Source organism: Nesoenas mayeri (genome assembly GCF_963082525.1).
Source record: "Nesoenas mayeri genome assembly, chromosome: 19".
NCBI classification, from domain to species: Eukaryota; Metazoa; Chordata; class Aves; order Columbiformes; family Columbidae; genus Nesoenas; species Nesoenas mayeri.
Window position 1 is genome coordinate 11,939,376 of NC_137568.1, and position 14,292 is coordinate 11,953,667.

The window sequence follows — 14,292 nt, forward strand, 5'->3', positions numbered from 1 at the left end:
CAATTAAGGATCCGGCTCCTTTCGGTGACTCAGCAGAGCAGGTCGGTTGTACCGAAATGCCTTTTCCTGGGGGAGGGAGTTCCCATACTCTGCCCTTTGGCTTGAAAGGAAACTCTTACAGCGTGGAAGGCAGGAAAGCAAATAATTCAGATGACAGATGATATTGCTGGAGTTAGAGGTGATGCCAATAGCGATTAAATCCATGCGGAGCAGCCAGCCTGCCCCGGCGCAGGGACGCTGGCAGCGAGCCTCCCCTGCCCGTCCTGCTGCCCCTTCGCTCTCTGCCGCGTGTGCCGCGTACCAGAGTGACTCGGGCTGACACGGGGACGCGGGACCCGCGCGGGGAAGTGTGTGTCAGGAACAACGGGCTCATTGTGTGGGCCCCGCGGGCGCCTCGTGCCAGTCAGCAGCGTGTTTATTGCTCTAGTAGTAAAGGCATCTGCTTCTGGGCTACCTGAGGTGTAATTAAGATGAAATCAGATTGATGGAAAATGCATTCAGGAGCAGTCTGGAGAGCTGCATTTCTGAAACAACTTGTATTACAGAATCACACAGAATCAACTGGGTTGGAAAAGACCTCAGAGATCATAGAGTCCAACCCTTGGTCCAACTCTAGTCCGTTTACTAGATCATGGCACTAAGTGCCATGTCCAATCTCAGTTTAAAAAGGCATTATTCCAGCTAATACTGTCCTAGCAGGTATTTCTGCTTACAAAGGTACTCACCGACAGTCAGGAACTGATGCTTTAAAGCCCCAGAATCAGAACAGGTGTGAATGTCATTCGCAGCCCCAAACACCAGCTGGGCAGCTCAGTAACGCGGGCACAACGCCGTGTCCCCCGCGCCCATCCCTTCGGCGCAGGGCGGCAGGGCCAGCACACGGGGTGACTGCGCGGGAGCCTGGGACCCCCGTCCAGCCCCGAATGACGTGCGGCCCCGGCTGCTCTCCGTTGTCAGGAGCTTTGCCTCCCGTGTCCCGCCGGCCCCTCGTGCCGCCAGCGCTCTGACCGACCTTCCTTGGATTTTTTAGATCACGACGACTTTCCCCAAGGATCCAGTCTACACTTTTTCTATTTCTCAAAATCCATTCCCCATTGAGAACCGCGATGTGCTGGGAGAGACTCAGGTAAGGAGCAATTCACAGCAAAGCTGTTCCGTACACACGGGTCATCTGTCCCCGCACTGGTGTCTGCAGAGGCAGCTCCAGTTGTGCCCTTAAATCACCCCGTCGTGGCTCAGCCCAGCGCTTGCCAAGCCTCTGGCTGCCGAGCGCTTCGCCGGGTGACGGGGACCGGGGCCCCCTGAGCCCCCAGACAGGCTGGGCAGCTCCAGCCCCACGGTGACAACCCGGGACCCGCTTTCCCTGCGGATGGGAGCGGGACAGGGTCTGTTCTCCAGCTCCGAGAGCACCGAGTTCTCCTCCTGGGTGGATTTTTAAAACGCGGAGGCCATTTACTGCGAGAGGCCGTAGCGCTGAGCAGAGGCGGCTGCCCGACAGCCCCAGGCGCTCGCTGGGTGTTGCCAGCACACGGAACTCGAGTTACTTTAAAGCAGCAACAGCTTGTTCCTCTAAGGAGGCTGAGCCAAAGATGTCACGGGATTCCTCCAAAAGTTGTCACGAGAACGGGGTCGCCGCCCGTGTGTCTGCGGCGTGGGAGGGGTCGGCTGTCCAGCAGCAGCTTCGGTGCTCGGTTCTGAGGCCACCCTGGGTTTGGGAGCAGGGAAAACAAGGGAGCTGGGGCGGACGGGGCTCAGCTGCCGCTGTTCCTCGGGGACGGGGCTTTGAGCTGAGCTGACCGGCCCCTGCTCAGCTTCTCTTGCTCAGAGATCCGCTCTGGTTGTTCAGGTGCAGCACAAAGGTCCCGCTCTCTGGAACTGGGGCAGCCTGGGCTCTGACTCCAGGGCTGTCCCTGCACATTGAGCTGGCGCCAAACAAACAGGACAACGAAGTTACCACACGGGGGAAGTGACTTCTCTTTATTATCGTCCGCTCTCTCTAGGACTTCCACAGCTTGGCCACGTACCTGTCCCAAAATACTTCCTCCATTTTCCTAGACGTCATTTCTGATTTCCATCTGCTCCTCTTCCTGGTCACCAACGAGGTGATGCCTCTGCGGGTAGGTACCGTGGGGGAGAGCGTCGCGCCAGCGTCCCCAAGGCCCCGAGCTCCTCCCAGGTGTCACTTCTGTGTGAGGTGACGGAGCCGCGGCCAGCCTGGGTGCCTGCACGGGGCCGTGCGGCCGCCCGGCGCCTCTGCCAGCCCGAGCTGCTGGTTGAAGGTTTAAAAAGCGAAAGCAAAGCTCCCGACTAGTCCAAGAGCTGCTCCAAGCGGCGCGGGGGTGGGTGTTCGCGCGGTCACGGAGCGGGCAGAGCCAACTTGGCTGCAGCTCCGAGAGCTGGAAACGTTTGTAAAAGTATCTCGGGATCAGAAATTCCTGTTGTAACGATAATGAGATCAGAGCCCCCCAAATCTCGGTGAGGCCAGTGACTTCCTGGCTGCGCCGCTCTTGGCCGGGCACCGGGGGCTTGGCAGCTGCCCAGGGCCCCGGGTCACATCTGCACGGCCGGACCTGCCCGGGGTGAAGCGCGTGCCAGCAAACGGGCCACGTGTGTGCCAGAGGCTCCCGGGGCGCCGGGCGGACCCTGGACAGCTGCGGATGGGGCTGGGGCCGGCACACTCCGGCACGGTGGGTTTGCACCGCAAGGAGTGGGGCTCGACCCGCAGGTGCTGCTTTGGTGATAAACCTCCTCCCTGTGGAGAAAAGGGGAAGCGTTTGGGGTTTAGGGGTACGTCTGAATGCCGGGGGGAGCAAAAGGGATAAACTGCATCGTGGTCCCTGCCTGTGACTGTCCCTGGTGGCACCCAGAGAGCAGCAGCTGGGACTGGCGGCCCTGGCTGGTGGCACTGCCCTGGTCACAGCCCCAGCCTGCGTGCCGGAGCATCCAGCACTGATTTCCCTCTTACTGTTTGCAGGACAGCATCAGCTTGTTGCTGGAAGCTGTGAGGACCAAGAACGAGGAGCTGGCACAGACCTGGAAGAAATCGGAGCAGTGGGCAACCATCGAGCAGCTCTGCAGTAAGAATGGGGGTCCCTGGGGAAGGGGGTCCCTGGGGAGGGGGTCCTGTGACAGGCAGGACTTGCCCCGTCCCTGTGCTCCCCCTGCTCTGACGGGCTCGCTGTCTCTCCCGCAGGCACGGTGGGTGTGCAGATCTCAGGACTGCAGGAGTACGGTGCCGTGGGCGGCTCGGCACACGCCGCCTCGGCGGCCGTCTGGGCCTGCCAGCACTGCACCTTCATGAACCAGCCGGGCACGGACCACTGCGAGATGTGCAGCCTGCCCCGGACCTAGCCGCGCCGGCACCGCGCCAGCGCCAATACACAGCGAAGCCTCGAGCAGCAGCAGTGGTGCTTGTCCCTTCCCTGTCCTCCCTTCTGCTTCCCCCACTTGGGTCCCCCCAGGGTGCGGAGCCGGGCAGGGGGTGACTCCGGCCCCCCTCGGTTACCCCTTGCAGGAGCTGGGAGCCCGGCTTTATCGTGCTGCTTGGGAAACCAACGCTTAACCTTAGCCTTTGCCAGGCAGGGCTGGGCTGTCCCCCTGCCACCCCCAGCTGCTGCCACGGGCTGTTCTGGGGACGCGGGGGGGCTGTGGGCAGCCGGGCCCCTCCCTCCCTGCCCCCAGCAGCCTCCTGGGCTTGGCATCTTGGCCGCAGCTTTGCTCCCCGTTCCCCACCCGCCGGGGTTGCTGCTGCCAGCTCTGGGTGCCCGGGTGCCGGCAGCCTCTGTGGTAAACAGCCCCGGCAGAGCGAGCAGACGCCTGGCACCAGCACCAGGCCAGACATGGCTCTGCCAGGCTGAGCCCCAGGCACTGGCGCCACTCCCAGAGCAGGACAGGCCCCCCCGGCAGCGGGCAAGGGGCGGGCAGGTGCCAGCTCTGGCTCGACACCGCTCCCGCGGCACCACGGCCCCGCGCCCTGCTCGCTCCCTCTCCTGCGCTGGGCACCCCGAGTCCAGGGGCTGTTGGGGCTGGGGAGGGGACAGGGAGGTGACTCTGGTGCCCCGAGGGCTCAGCCCTCTCCCCGGGCACTGGCACAGAGCCCCCCATCCCCACCGCTGTGGGTTCAGGCCTTAATTAACCCCCCGGGGCACCAGTTCCTGCCCCATACCCTGCTCATGGCAGGGAGGGTCCGTCCTGCACCTGTGAGGCAGGGACACCCTGTTCCAAACGGCCACCCCGACCCGCTGCTGCTGCTGGTGAGCGCCTGCCCGAGCTCTGCCGAAGGCCCCGTCCCCGCGGCGTTACCGGAGCGGCTGTGCGGCCCCAGGGGCTGTGGTTTGCTTTTCCCCGCGGTTTGCTGGTGTGTGGGGCTGCGGTGCTGGACTGGGCTGACCCGGGCGCAGGGGCTGTGAGTAGCATTTAATAAAAGCACCTGAAAGAAGAAGCCGGTGCCACGTGTGCTGTGCCGGGGGCTGCGCTGGGCTGGGGAGACCGGGGGGGTGTTGAACCCCGGGCACTCAGCACCCCATCCCCTGACCGCGGCTCCCGCAGACGGTCTGTTTGCAATCAGCGCTCAGCCATGTGCAGCCGGGCCCCGCGCCAGCCCAGCGCCTTCAAAAGGGACGGCAGGAGCCGCGCGGAGCCAGAGCCGGGGGAGCTGAGCTGCGGAGCCGGCGAGCGGCGGCCGTGTCCGCACCGGCGGGACCGCGCTTGGGTGGGTGGCAGGAAGGTGTGGATGGCGCCAAGTGCCATGTGCCCTCTGGAACACGACGCCTCTTGGGGTCCCCGTGCCGGGGCCGTTGGGGACACGGTGCCTCAGCTCCCCGCAGGGGGGCCGCTCTCACCGCGCTGTCCCCTGGCAGCGCCATGTCACGGCTTCTCCCCCTCCTGCTCCTGGCAGCTCTGGGCTGTGCCACCAAGCTGAGGCGGCGGCCGGCGGCGTGGGACGACGGAGCAGCCGGTAACGGTGACACCCCCCGCACCGGGACCCCTGCCCGCCGGGCGGGGGCTGTGTGCGCGGGGGTACGGGCAGGGCTGGGGCTGCCCTGCCCAAGGCGGGGGTGGGGGGCGCCGCGGGTCCCGCCCGTTTGGGGGTCCCGTCCCCCCAGCGCGTCCCCTCGGTGCCGCAGCCGAGCGGGGGGCACCCAAGGGCTGCGCCAACCTGACGCTGGTGCTGGACAACTGGAAGTTCGCCATCACGTCCCAGCTGCGGAACCTGCTGCAGTTCCACCCGCAGACGGTGCTGCCCGACTACGGCAGGTGCGGGCCGGGGACCGGGCTCCCGGGGCTCCTGGCTCTCGGGGCTCCGGGCTTTCGGGGCTCCGGGCTCCCGGGGCTCCCGGGGCGCCGCCCTCACCGCGCTCCCGCAGGATCCGGGCGCTGTCGGGGGCGCTGGACGGGCTGCACCGGGAGCTCAGCGCGCTGAAGGAGCAGCTGGGCCGGCTCTCCGGCCGCTTCGCCGAGGTCGAGGCGTCCGTGGAGCGGCTGGGCCGGGCCCGCGGCCCCGCGCCCGCCCCGCGCCGCCGGGCGCCGCCCCCGCCGCCCCCCCGCAGCCCGCTCTAGCGGCGCGGGGCCCGGCCCGGCCCGGGGGGGCGCGACGCGGCTCCGCTCGGTCCGTGCCCGCAGCCCGGACTCCGGGGGGCGGCCGTGGGGCCGGCCCGTCGTGTGGGGCGGATCTTTGCACGCCGGGGGGGCCCGACCCGGCCGCCCTCACCAGCAATAAACCCGCTGCTGCCAGTGTCGCCTCGCTCCTCTCTGTCCCCCCCCCACCCGGTACCGGCCCCGGGGGCGCCGCCCCCCGCCCGGTAACAGGGCCGCCCATCGCGGCTTTACGGCCTGTCGCAAACTCCTCCGCCCATTGCGGCGGCCGCCGCGCAGCCGTAAAGCGGAGCCGCCCGCGCCCCCCGCCCGGTACTGGCGGCCCCACCGGGGGGCGATGGGAGGGGGGCGGGATGGGGAGGGGGCTCGGGGTACGGGGGGCACCGGGGTACGGGGGGGACCGGGGGGCTGAGTCCAGGGGGGCTGGGGTGGGGAACTGGGGGACCGGAGGTGGTGCTGGGGGGCCGGGCCTGCGCCGCGGGGGCTGCGGGGCCCGGGCGGGTCCGGGGGCTGTGGGCTGTGGGCAGGGTCACGGTCACCGCCCCCCGGGGCTGTGGGCAGGGTCACCGCCCCCCGGGGCTGTGGGGCTGTGGGCTGTGGGGCTGTGGGCTGTGGGCAGGGTCACCGCCCCCCGGGGCTGTGGGCAGGGTCACCGCCCCCCGGGGCCGCCGGTGGCGCTGGGGACCGGGCTCAGCCCGTACCGAGGCGCTCACGGGGGGACCCCGACCCTTCTTACCCAGCGCCTTCTGGAGCGGGGCGGCCCCCCAGCGCTGCCCCCCGGCCCAGCCCGGCCCGTCCCGCACCATGGCGCAGCTGGGGCCGCGGGTGGATTACCTGGCCGGCTTCTGCTGCCCGGTGGGGGGGCTGGTGGCGGGCAAGCCCCGCGTGCTGTGCCACGAGAACCAGATCTACCTCTCCAACGGCAGCGAGTTCGTCTACGTCTACGACCAGGAGGGGAAGGTGCTGAAGGTGAGCGGCCCGCAGGGGCTCCGGGGCCGCCGTCCCGTGGAGCCGCTGTCCCAGGACGGGGCGAAGGCGGCGGGACACCGACCGTGTCACTGGTCGCCCAGTGTGGGGCCGGAGTCTTTGTGGGGTCCCCTGTCCCCGAAGGAGCGCCCCGAGCAGCACCAGACCCCCTGACCCGGCCCGGGGGCCCCTCCGAGCTGCTGCCATCTGGCCTCTCTCCTAAACCTGTGAGACAAATGTTCAAGGTTCTTCCATTTCTCCCTGACAAAGGGTTTTGCTGTTGTCTTGGTGTGACTAACAGCGGCCGTCGCGTGGAGTTCTACCCAGCTGCTTTTTTTAATTTGCTCCTATTATCATTTCTAAGAAAGCCGTCGCTGTAACATCAGCATTTGCCTCCCACACTGTTCTCCTCGGGAAAGCAGATCACGCAGCGGCTCTGCTGGCTCTTTGCCTCCCCCCGGGAGCGGGAGCCACGTCCTCCCCCCAGCGCCGCTCCGACTCCGCGCGGGATAGCCCAGCCGGGTCCGCGAGCCCGGGGACGGGTGTATTGATGGAAACTGCTTGTAATCCGTGTTTACAGGAAAATAACTGGTTTACTTTGCAGCTGCGCTGGAGTTGCCCGAGCGGGAGCGTTGCCCAGCGACCGGGTTCTTCCTTTACCTGGCCTGGGGCTCAGCAGCCCTGTCCCTACCCCCAGTGCCATCGGAAGGTGACATTTCTTTCTGCTTCCCCCCCAGGCCGTGTACCAGTGCCCTGAGCAGGTGTGGCACGTGGAGCTGCTGCCCCAGCCCCGGCAGCTTTACATCCTCTGCGCCCACAGCGGCATTTACTGCGTCTCTCTGGAGCAGCAGAGCAGGTGAGGTGGCTGTCACCCCTAGGGACGTGAGCCAGCCCCGCGCCGTTAGCCCCGCAGTCCCGGGGGCGCGGTTTGAAGCTCTGGCTCTCTCTGGTCACCGCTCTTGCAGCAGATGCTGCGGGGAGCTCATTTCCGAAGGCGGCCAAGGGCCATGCTGGCTTCACCCCACGACTTGGCTGAGCGCTCGTCCCTGTTCGCTTGCAGGTTAACGGAGCAGACAGATGGCGATGGCCAAGAAACCAACTGCCCGTCCGGCGTCTTGCCCGTGGAGGCAGACGCCTGCGTCTTCCCCGACTCCAGCCTCTGCATGTTCACGCTCCTCAACAACTTCGTCATCACCCTGTCCCAGGCTGACGGCAAGTGGTGGATGAAGCTGCACGAGCTCCCGCGCCCCGAGCAGGAGGGTTCCCCGTACCGGCAGGTCAGCGAGGTCGGTTTCTGCCCCGGCCCCGTGCCCGGGGACCAGGGGGATGCTCCCCCCTCCAGCTTCCTGCCCGTCCTGTGCTGCGCGTCCTCCCCGGGCACCGCGGGCTCTGGGGAGGGGCCGTGGTGCTCGGGGGGCTTCGTGCTGGAGGAGCCCCTCTTCAGCCTGCTCTTCGGAATCGACGCGGCCATGCTGGAGTCCCCGATGATCCTCTGCGGCTTCCCGGACGGACAGCTCTGCTCCGTGCCGCTCAAGGCACTCAGCTCTTCCCCGGCTGTTGACGGCTGCCATGACATTTCGAACCAAGACTCCCCCGTGAAGATCCTCCACCATTTGGAAGAGCCCATCGTCTTCATTGGTGCCTTGAGGACGGAGCAGAGGGCGGCGGAGGACGCCGAGGATGAGCAGCTCTTTGGAGAGGCTGGCTGTGACTGCGTGGTGGCCGTGGGCCACTATGGGAAGATGGTGGCTGTCAAGGCGGATCAGCGGGACGAGGCGACGGTGCCGGAGCTCAGGGAGTACTACCTGCGCGGGCCCGTTCTCTGCGCCGCCTGTGGCAGCGGCAGCCGCATGTACTACAGCACGCACTCGGACATCTCCGCCGTCGACCTGGACCGGGGCGGTGATTCCTCCGACCCCGAGGATGCGGAGAGCTGCACCGGTGTCCTGCCCCCCGTCCTGTCTCCGGCCAGTTTAAGTATCTGTAGCGTTGTGGCTCTTTCCTTGTCGTCTCGGGCGTCAGAAGGTACTGCTGGCAGCGGGGTGTGCGCGGGGCCGTGGGGCGGAGCGGGGCAGGACGGCTGCGCGTTCTGGCCCCTCCGTCTCCACCCCTCCGTACGGTCCAGACTGGGCTCCGTCCTCGTCCCTTCTTGTTGGCTCCCCTCGGTTTTGTAAGTCGTTTCTGTCCCGCATGCCGACTTGGGCTGACTGCAGGCGCGCTCGCAGCTCCGGCTCTGCCCTCCCGCTCACCGTTCCCCTGCTCGGCGTCACCGGCCGCTCCGCGCAGGCTCGGGGGACACTTGTGCCAGCCCTGCCTGGGGGGCAGTTCGCAGGGAGCCCCGAGCGAGCTGGGATGAGGTTCAACCGTGTCGCTGTCTGGTCCGGGGGCTCCTGCTCGAGCCTGCGCGCCCTGCGCTCTTGTGCCACCTCCCCGCATCAGCCAGGGCAGCCTGCGAGGCGCAGGACCCTCGGGAGTGGAGGGAGCACGCGGCCTGGATGGGGGGAGATACCGCATCCCTGAGCCCCTGGCGTGGAACAGAGGGGGCAGCACAGGCAGGGAGCGAGGGGAGGCCCCAGGGCACGCAGTGAGGGAACAGCAGGCAGCCCTGCCCGCGGAGCTGCATGTGTCCCGCTGCGGGACCCTGCATGGCAGCGCTGGCTCCCGGGGCGCCGCGGCTCCCCCGAGCCTCCCCCAGCTGCTGGCGGCCTTGGCTTGGAGACGGCAGCCCAGGGAGCATGGCCGGGATGGGGGGCCGGCAGGAGCCACGGGGCAGAACGTGTCGGGGGGACATTTCCCTGCCCGGGGAGCTGCGTGTGAGGTGGGCGTCCTGTCGTGTCCCTGTCCTGTCTCCATCGTTCACCCCCCACACACTGAGGTGACACCGATGTCCTGGGGCAGACAGTGCCATCTTGTGCCCCCTGTCCCCCTGCATCCGCTCCCAAGCCGTCGGGGAGGCCCCGGCTGCCTTTCCAGCCCCCCGCGCTGCCCGTCCCTGCCTGACCTGCCGCGTCTCTGCCTGCAGGTGAATCGGAGCTGCTGGCCCTGTCGGCCAAGGGCCGGCTCATGAGCTGCGGCTTGTGCAGCCCCGAGGACCCCGACGTGGGGCTGACCCCTGCTGAGGTCGGTCGCAGGATTAAGCAGCTGCTCTCCGGGATCGGCAACACCTCCGAGAGGTAAAGCCCAGCGCCGCGTGCTCCTCCTCTCCCCCTGCGCGCTGCGGGCTCCGCTGAACCGCGCTGGGTGCTGGTGCATCAGCCGGGGGGCTCCGGTAGTGACGGCTCCTCGTGGCGCGCAGGGGCCTGGCTGGGACCCCCTGACCTCAACAGGGTAAAATTACAGGGTGTTTCAAAAAGATGGACCCAACATGTTACCTAAAAACTTACAAATGGTTTAATGAGTTATCAGGTTTTAGTAACCTTATAAGTTCCCTCCACCTGCCTTATGGATTGCATGAGCTTCATTCGTGGGTGGTTCATGGTTGCGGAGATACAAGTGATTTCAAATTGGGTCTATCTTTTTGAAACACCCTGTGGTGTTCCAGGGCAGCCCTGCTGGCCGCGGGCGGGCTGGTGCCGGCAGCTGGGGCTGGGGAGGTGGGTACCAGGCGTTGCCACGCTTGCCAAGTCAGTGGGCAGGGCAGGGCAGGCACACGCGGCCATCTGTGTGCGGGGAGGGGACACAGACGAGCCCCCTGTCCCTTTCGGGGGCATTCCCAGGATCTGGCGGGCTGGAGCTGCTCCTCAGGGTCAGCTCAGCCCGTGGGGTTCGTGGGCAGCGTGGGTGCTGCCTGCCCGGAGGCAGAGCCGGGCGTTCCCGGGGTGGTTCGAGCTCGTGCCACGTGCCACTCGGCTCGGCTGCCGCAGCAGCGCAGCACCCGCTGTGCCTTTGGCACTGGCTCCCGTCGCTGACCCATCATCCCGGTCACTGTCACTCCCGTGGTTTCAGCACCAACACCTTGTCCTTGCAGAGTTTCCTTCCTGAAGAAGGCGGTGGACCAGAAGAACCGGGCGCTGGCCAGCCTGAACCAGGTGATGAACGTGAGCGCGGCTCTGCTGTCCAGCCAGGAAGGGCAGAAGCCCATCGCCTGCACCGTCACCGCCAACTGGAGCTGCCTTCTGCTCCACGACAGCGTCACCATCTCCTGCCTGCTGGAGAACTGCAGCGAGTACAGCCTGGAGCAGGGCTGGACCCTCTGCGTGCAGCTCCTGGCCAGCCCCTGTGCCTTAGAGGAGGACTCTGTGGATTCGGCCACCACCTTCACCTTCCCCATCGACCAGCTCCTCCCCGGGAACAAGCGGGAGCTGACGCTGCCCCTCGGCTCCGCTGCCGCCACCAAGCTGGACCTGCCCCTGACCATCTCCTGTGCCCTCTACTATAGTTTACGGGATATTTTGGGCAGTGGCTCCGACTCCCCCGAGGCGCTGGACGATCTCCTGCCGGACGACTCGCCCATCCTCTCCCCGGACAGAGAGGGGATCTGCCTCCCGCTCAGCGAATGCACCATTGACATGCTCCAGTGCCTCCGTTTCGAGAGCAGTCCCCCTGGGCTGGATGTGTCCCCACCAGCCGCTGCGCCCCCTGCTCCCCCAGACCCTGTGGAGACCTTCCTGGAGGTGTCCCGGGAACAGACTGAGCCCGAGGGGGTGAAAACCGTGGAGCTGCCCCCCGCCCCAGGAGAGGGAAAGCTGCCCCCCTCGGCAGCGTCCATCAGGGTGTCCTCGGAGCTGCTGAAAAACGCCCTCAAAACCTCCAGCTCAGGTGAGTCCCCGGGGAGGAGCATCCCGGGGCATCTGCTTGGGGACATGCACATGTCCCAGCTTGTGGCCATCCTGGGAGGGGCCGGGATGGCGCTGTCACAGCCCGCGTGTGCAGCCCCTTCCTTGGGTGAGGAGGGCTGCGTGACCCCACGCCCGTGTCTGCCCGTGGACCGGCATGTGGATGTGGCGGCGGTTGCGTGACGGAACTCAACGTGTCTCAGCAGGGAGGGGAACGTCCCCAGCGTGACGCCTGGGCTCGTGGGGCTGCACCAGCCCTGCACCCCTCCATCTGCATCGCTCTGCCTTGCGCAGGGATGGCGTTTGTCGGCGTAACCAGCTCCGTTTTCTCTCCTTTTGTCCCTAGACGTCCCGCTGAGCTGTGCCACGCTGCGCTGGCTGCTGGCCGAGAACGCCGGGGCCGAGGCGCTGAGCAGCGGGGAGGTGGCGTCGGTGCGCGGTGCGGCGCCGGACGGAGCGGAGGTGCAGCTGCTCGTCCGAGAGGCAAGGAGGGGGTTCACCCTGCGGAGAAACTCCCCACACCGCATCCCGCGGTGCCAGCTCCCTCCCGCGGCCGCTCGCTCACGCCTGGGCGCTGGGTGCCTGCTGGGATGCGATAACCTCACGTACTCACTGTGCCCCGACCTGGTCTTGGGCTCACCAAGAAATGGGTTTTTCCCCGCTGGCTTGGCCGGCTGCGTTTGGCTCTGCCGGGCGAGGGGAGGACGTGGCTGGATTGGGGTCTAAATCTGATCTGCTGCGGCTTGTCCCACGTTAACGCAAAAATCCCCCTCTGAGCACAAAAGGAAAACACCGACTTGCTGGCCAGCTCTGCTGCTGCGCCGAGGGGCCTGGCTGCCTGTGAGCGGGCACCGCGCTGTGGCTGGTTCGGGCTCTAGAGCGCTAATGTCACCAGTGTGATTAGTGGCAGTGATAACTGTCCGTGGGCAGAGCCTGCCGGGTTAAATCCTCCGGGATGGCACCGGGAACAGCCACTGCTCTGCCCCAACAGCCGCGGTGACACCGCAGCTGCTCTCCTGGTACCGCCAGGGACTCACCACAGCCCAAAGGCCACCAGGACCAGGCAAATGACCCCGGCTGGGCTGGGCAGGGGCTCTGATGTGCCCAGCTGGGCTGGCAGCGGCTCCGCTGCGTTTGCCGTACCGGGCTGGAGAGGGAAGGGGTTGGGGGTGCAGGGAGTAGGAACAGGAGCTCTTGAGGAGCCCCGTGCCCATGGGGAGGGGTCCTGGGGCTGCCTGTGCCCCCTCCCCTGCCCACAATGGTTGTGGTGACATTGTGCTCCCTGTCCCAGGTGGCTATGAACGACCTGAGCCCAGCAGGTCCCATCCAGGCCGTGGAGATCCTGATGGAGAGCCCGTCCCTGGCCGACATGTGCAGGATGCACCACGCCGTCATCCGCCGCATCCAGGTGCGCGCGGTTCCGCGGGGCTGTGCCGCTGGCCCTGGGGATGGGGGACCCTGAGCGAGCCAAGGCCTGGGGACACCGCCAGGCACCCCAGCAGGGTTTGTGCGGCGCTGCCATGGGGCAGGTCAGCCCAGCATGGCCTGGGCTGAGGAGGGGGACCATCGTGGACCCTGCTCCCTTCCCGGTGCCCAGCCTTGGCTCCCAGTGTTGGGCCAGCCGCCTGCGCTGGGAACAGGCCCCGGTTAGTTTGGCAGCTGAAGGGAGCGGGGCCCCTGTGGCACGTGGGGGCTGGCAGCCTTCCCGGAGATGATTCGGCACCAGCGAGCGCGGTGCCAGGCGAGCCAGGCAGCGCGGTGCCAGGTGAGCCCTGCCTCCCGCGGGAGCGGGGCTGCGGCTCCCTGGGGCTGGCGCTGCCGCTGCCCCCCCGGCAGAACCCTCTGCTCCCTGCAGGCGCTGGTGCTGGAGCAGGCGGCACAGGGCTCGGGGCCCCCTGACCTCCGCATGCAGTACCTGCGCCAGATCCAGGCCAACCACGAGGTGAGCCGAGCAGCAGGGCCCTCCCTATGGGGCACACGCCGTCAGGACCCCAACGTGTGCCCCTCACCCCCGTGTGCCCCCACAGATGCTGCTGAAGGAGGCGCAGACCCTGCGGGACCAGCCGTCCCTCGGCGAGGACGGGGCCGCCACGGCGGAGAAGCTGCTGCACGTCTACCAGCAGCTGCGCAACCCCAGCCTGGTTCTGCTCTGAGAGGGTGGCCAGCGTGTCCCGGAGGTCCCAGCCCCGCCGGCCGGGGTGGGTCCTGTGGCCAGCACCGGGAGAGCCCCCCGGCTGGAGGAGCGGCGGGGCGGCCGTGGCGGTGCTGCGGGTGGGAGGGTGTGCGTGTTTCGTGGTCGTGTTGTCGGCAGCAGCGGAGGGTCGCGGGGCTGCGGCGGCAGAGCGGGGACCCCTGGGCTGGCCCGGCCCGGCTCTGCGGCCCCCGGCCCGGCGGGCGGCCCCCGCGCCCGCGCTGTCTTGTGGATTGTTCTTGCCGTGGTAGTTTAGTGCTCTCCCGGCGGCGGGCTGTGCCCCCCCCGTGCCGCCGCTCAGGATCAGGACAAACAGGGTGCTGTGCCCGGGGGAGCCCCGTTTTCTGCTGGGCAGGGGAGGGGGTTTCCGCTCCCCCGTCGTTTCTATAACTGATCTCGTATTTCCGTGGCGGTGCAGTGTGGTTTGGCCCCGCACCGCTCCAGTGTCTGTAAATCTGTTGTCTGCCATGAAAACAATCATGTTCAGCCAGTCCCTGTCTCGTGTCCTTTCCATCTCCTGGGGGCTGCACCCCGTCCTGCCCCCCGGGCTGGCAGGGGGGCCCTGGGTGGGCATCCCCACCCCGGCAGCTGTGCCTGCGGCACCGAGGGGTCCCTGTCCCAATGTGGTGGCAGCGCTGGGACGGCCGGGCAGGACCAGCCCTTTGCCAGGTGTGGGTGCTCTGCGAGGCAGCACCTGCTGTCCGGGTTACAGGGAGGGGGCCGGGGGGGCTTCACGGGGAGGGGACAGAGAACACGGCGCTGCTC

General features: G+C 67.4%; 3 protein-coding genes across 3 annotated transcripts in view; all 3 read left to right on the top strand.

The window, feature by feature from the left end:
* The window catches only part of NPLOC4 (NPL4 homolog, ubiquitin recognition factor), a 26,031-nt gene extending 21,607 nt beyond the window's left edge, over positions 1–4,424 (top strand). The window contains exons 14-17 of the mRNA XM_080356490.1: positions 1,031–1,126; positions 2,001–2,117; positions 2,975–3,077; positions 3,194–4,424. Coding sequence (XP_080212616.1) covers positions 1,031–1,126; positions 2,001–2,117; positions 2,975–3,077; positions 3,194–3,351 — 474 coding nt within the window. The 3' untranslated portion in view covers positions 3,352–4,424. The remainder of the gene's footprint in view (positions 1–1,030; positions 1,127–2,000; positions 2,118–2,974; positions 3,078–3,193) is intronic.
* Positions 4,425–4,646: 222 nt separating this feature from the next.
* Positions 4,647–5,559, top strand: LOC308047958 (uncharacterized protein; the record flags this gene model as incomplete). Its single annotated transcript, XM_080356779.1, has 4 exons — positions 4,647–4,711; positions 4,860–4,957; positions 5,127–5,256; positions 5,367–5,559. Exons 2-4 carry the CDS (start codon positions 4,864–4,866, stop codon positions 5,557–5,559), a joined length of 417 nt encoding a protein of 138 aa, XP_080212905.1. The 5' UTR covers positions 4,647–4,711; positions 4,860–4,863.
* An 803-nt stretch (positions 5,560–6,362) lies between these two features.
* On the top strand, positions 6,363–14,018 carry FAAP100 (FA core complex associated protein 100). The gene is made up of 9 exons (XM_080356521.1): positions 6,363–6,564; positions 7,299–7,417; positions 7,622–8,586; positions 9,584–9,734; positions 10,529–11,319; positions 11,683–11,819; positions 12,628–12,744; positions 13,192–13,278; positions 13,364–14,018. Exons 1-9 carry the CDS (start codon positions 6,400–6,402, stop codon positions 13,487–13,489), a joined length of 2,658 nt encoding a protein of 885 aa, XP_080212647.1. The 5' UTR covers positions 6,363–6,399; the 3' UTR covers positions 13,490–14,018.
* Positions 14,019–14,292: the final 274 nt, after the last annotated feature.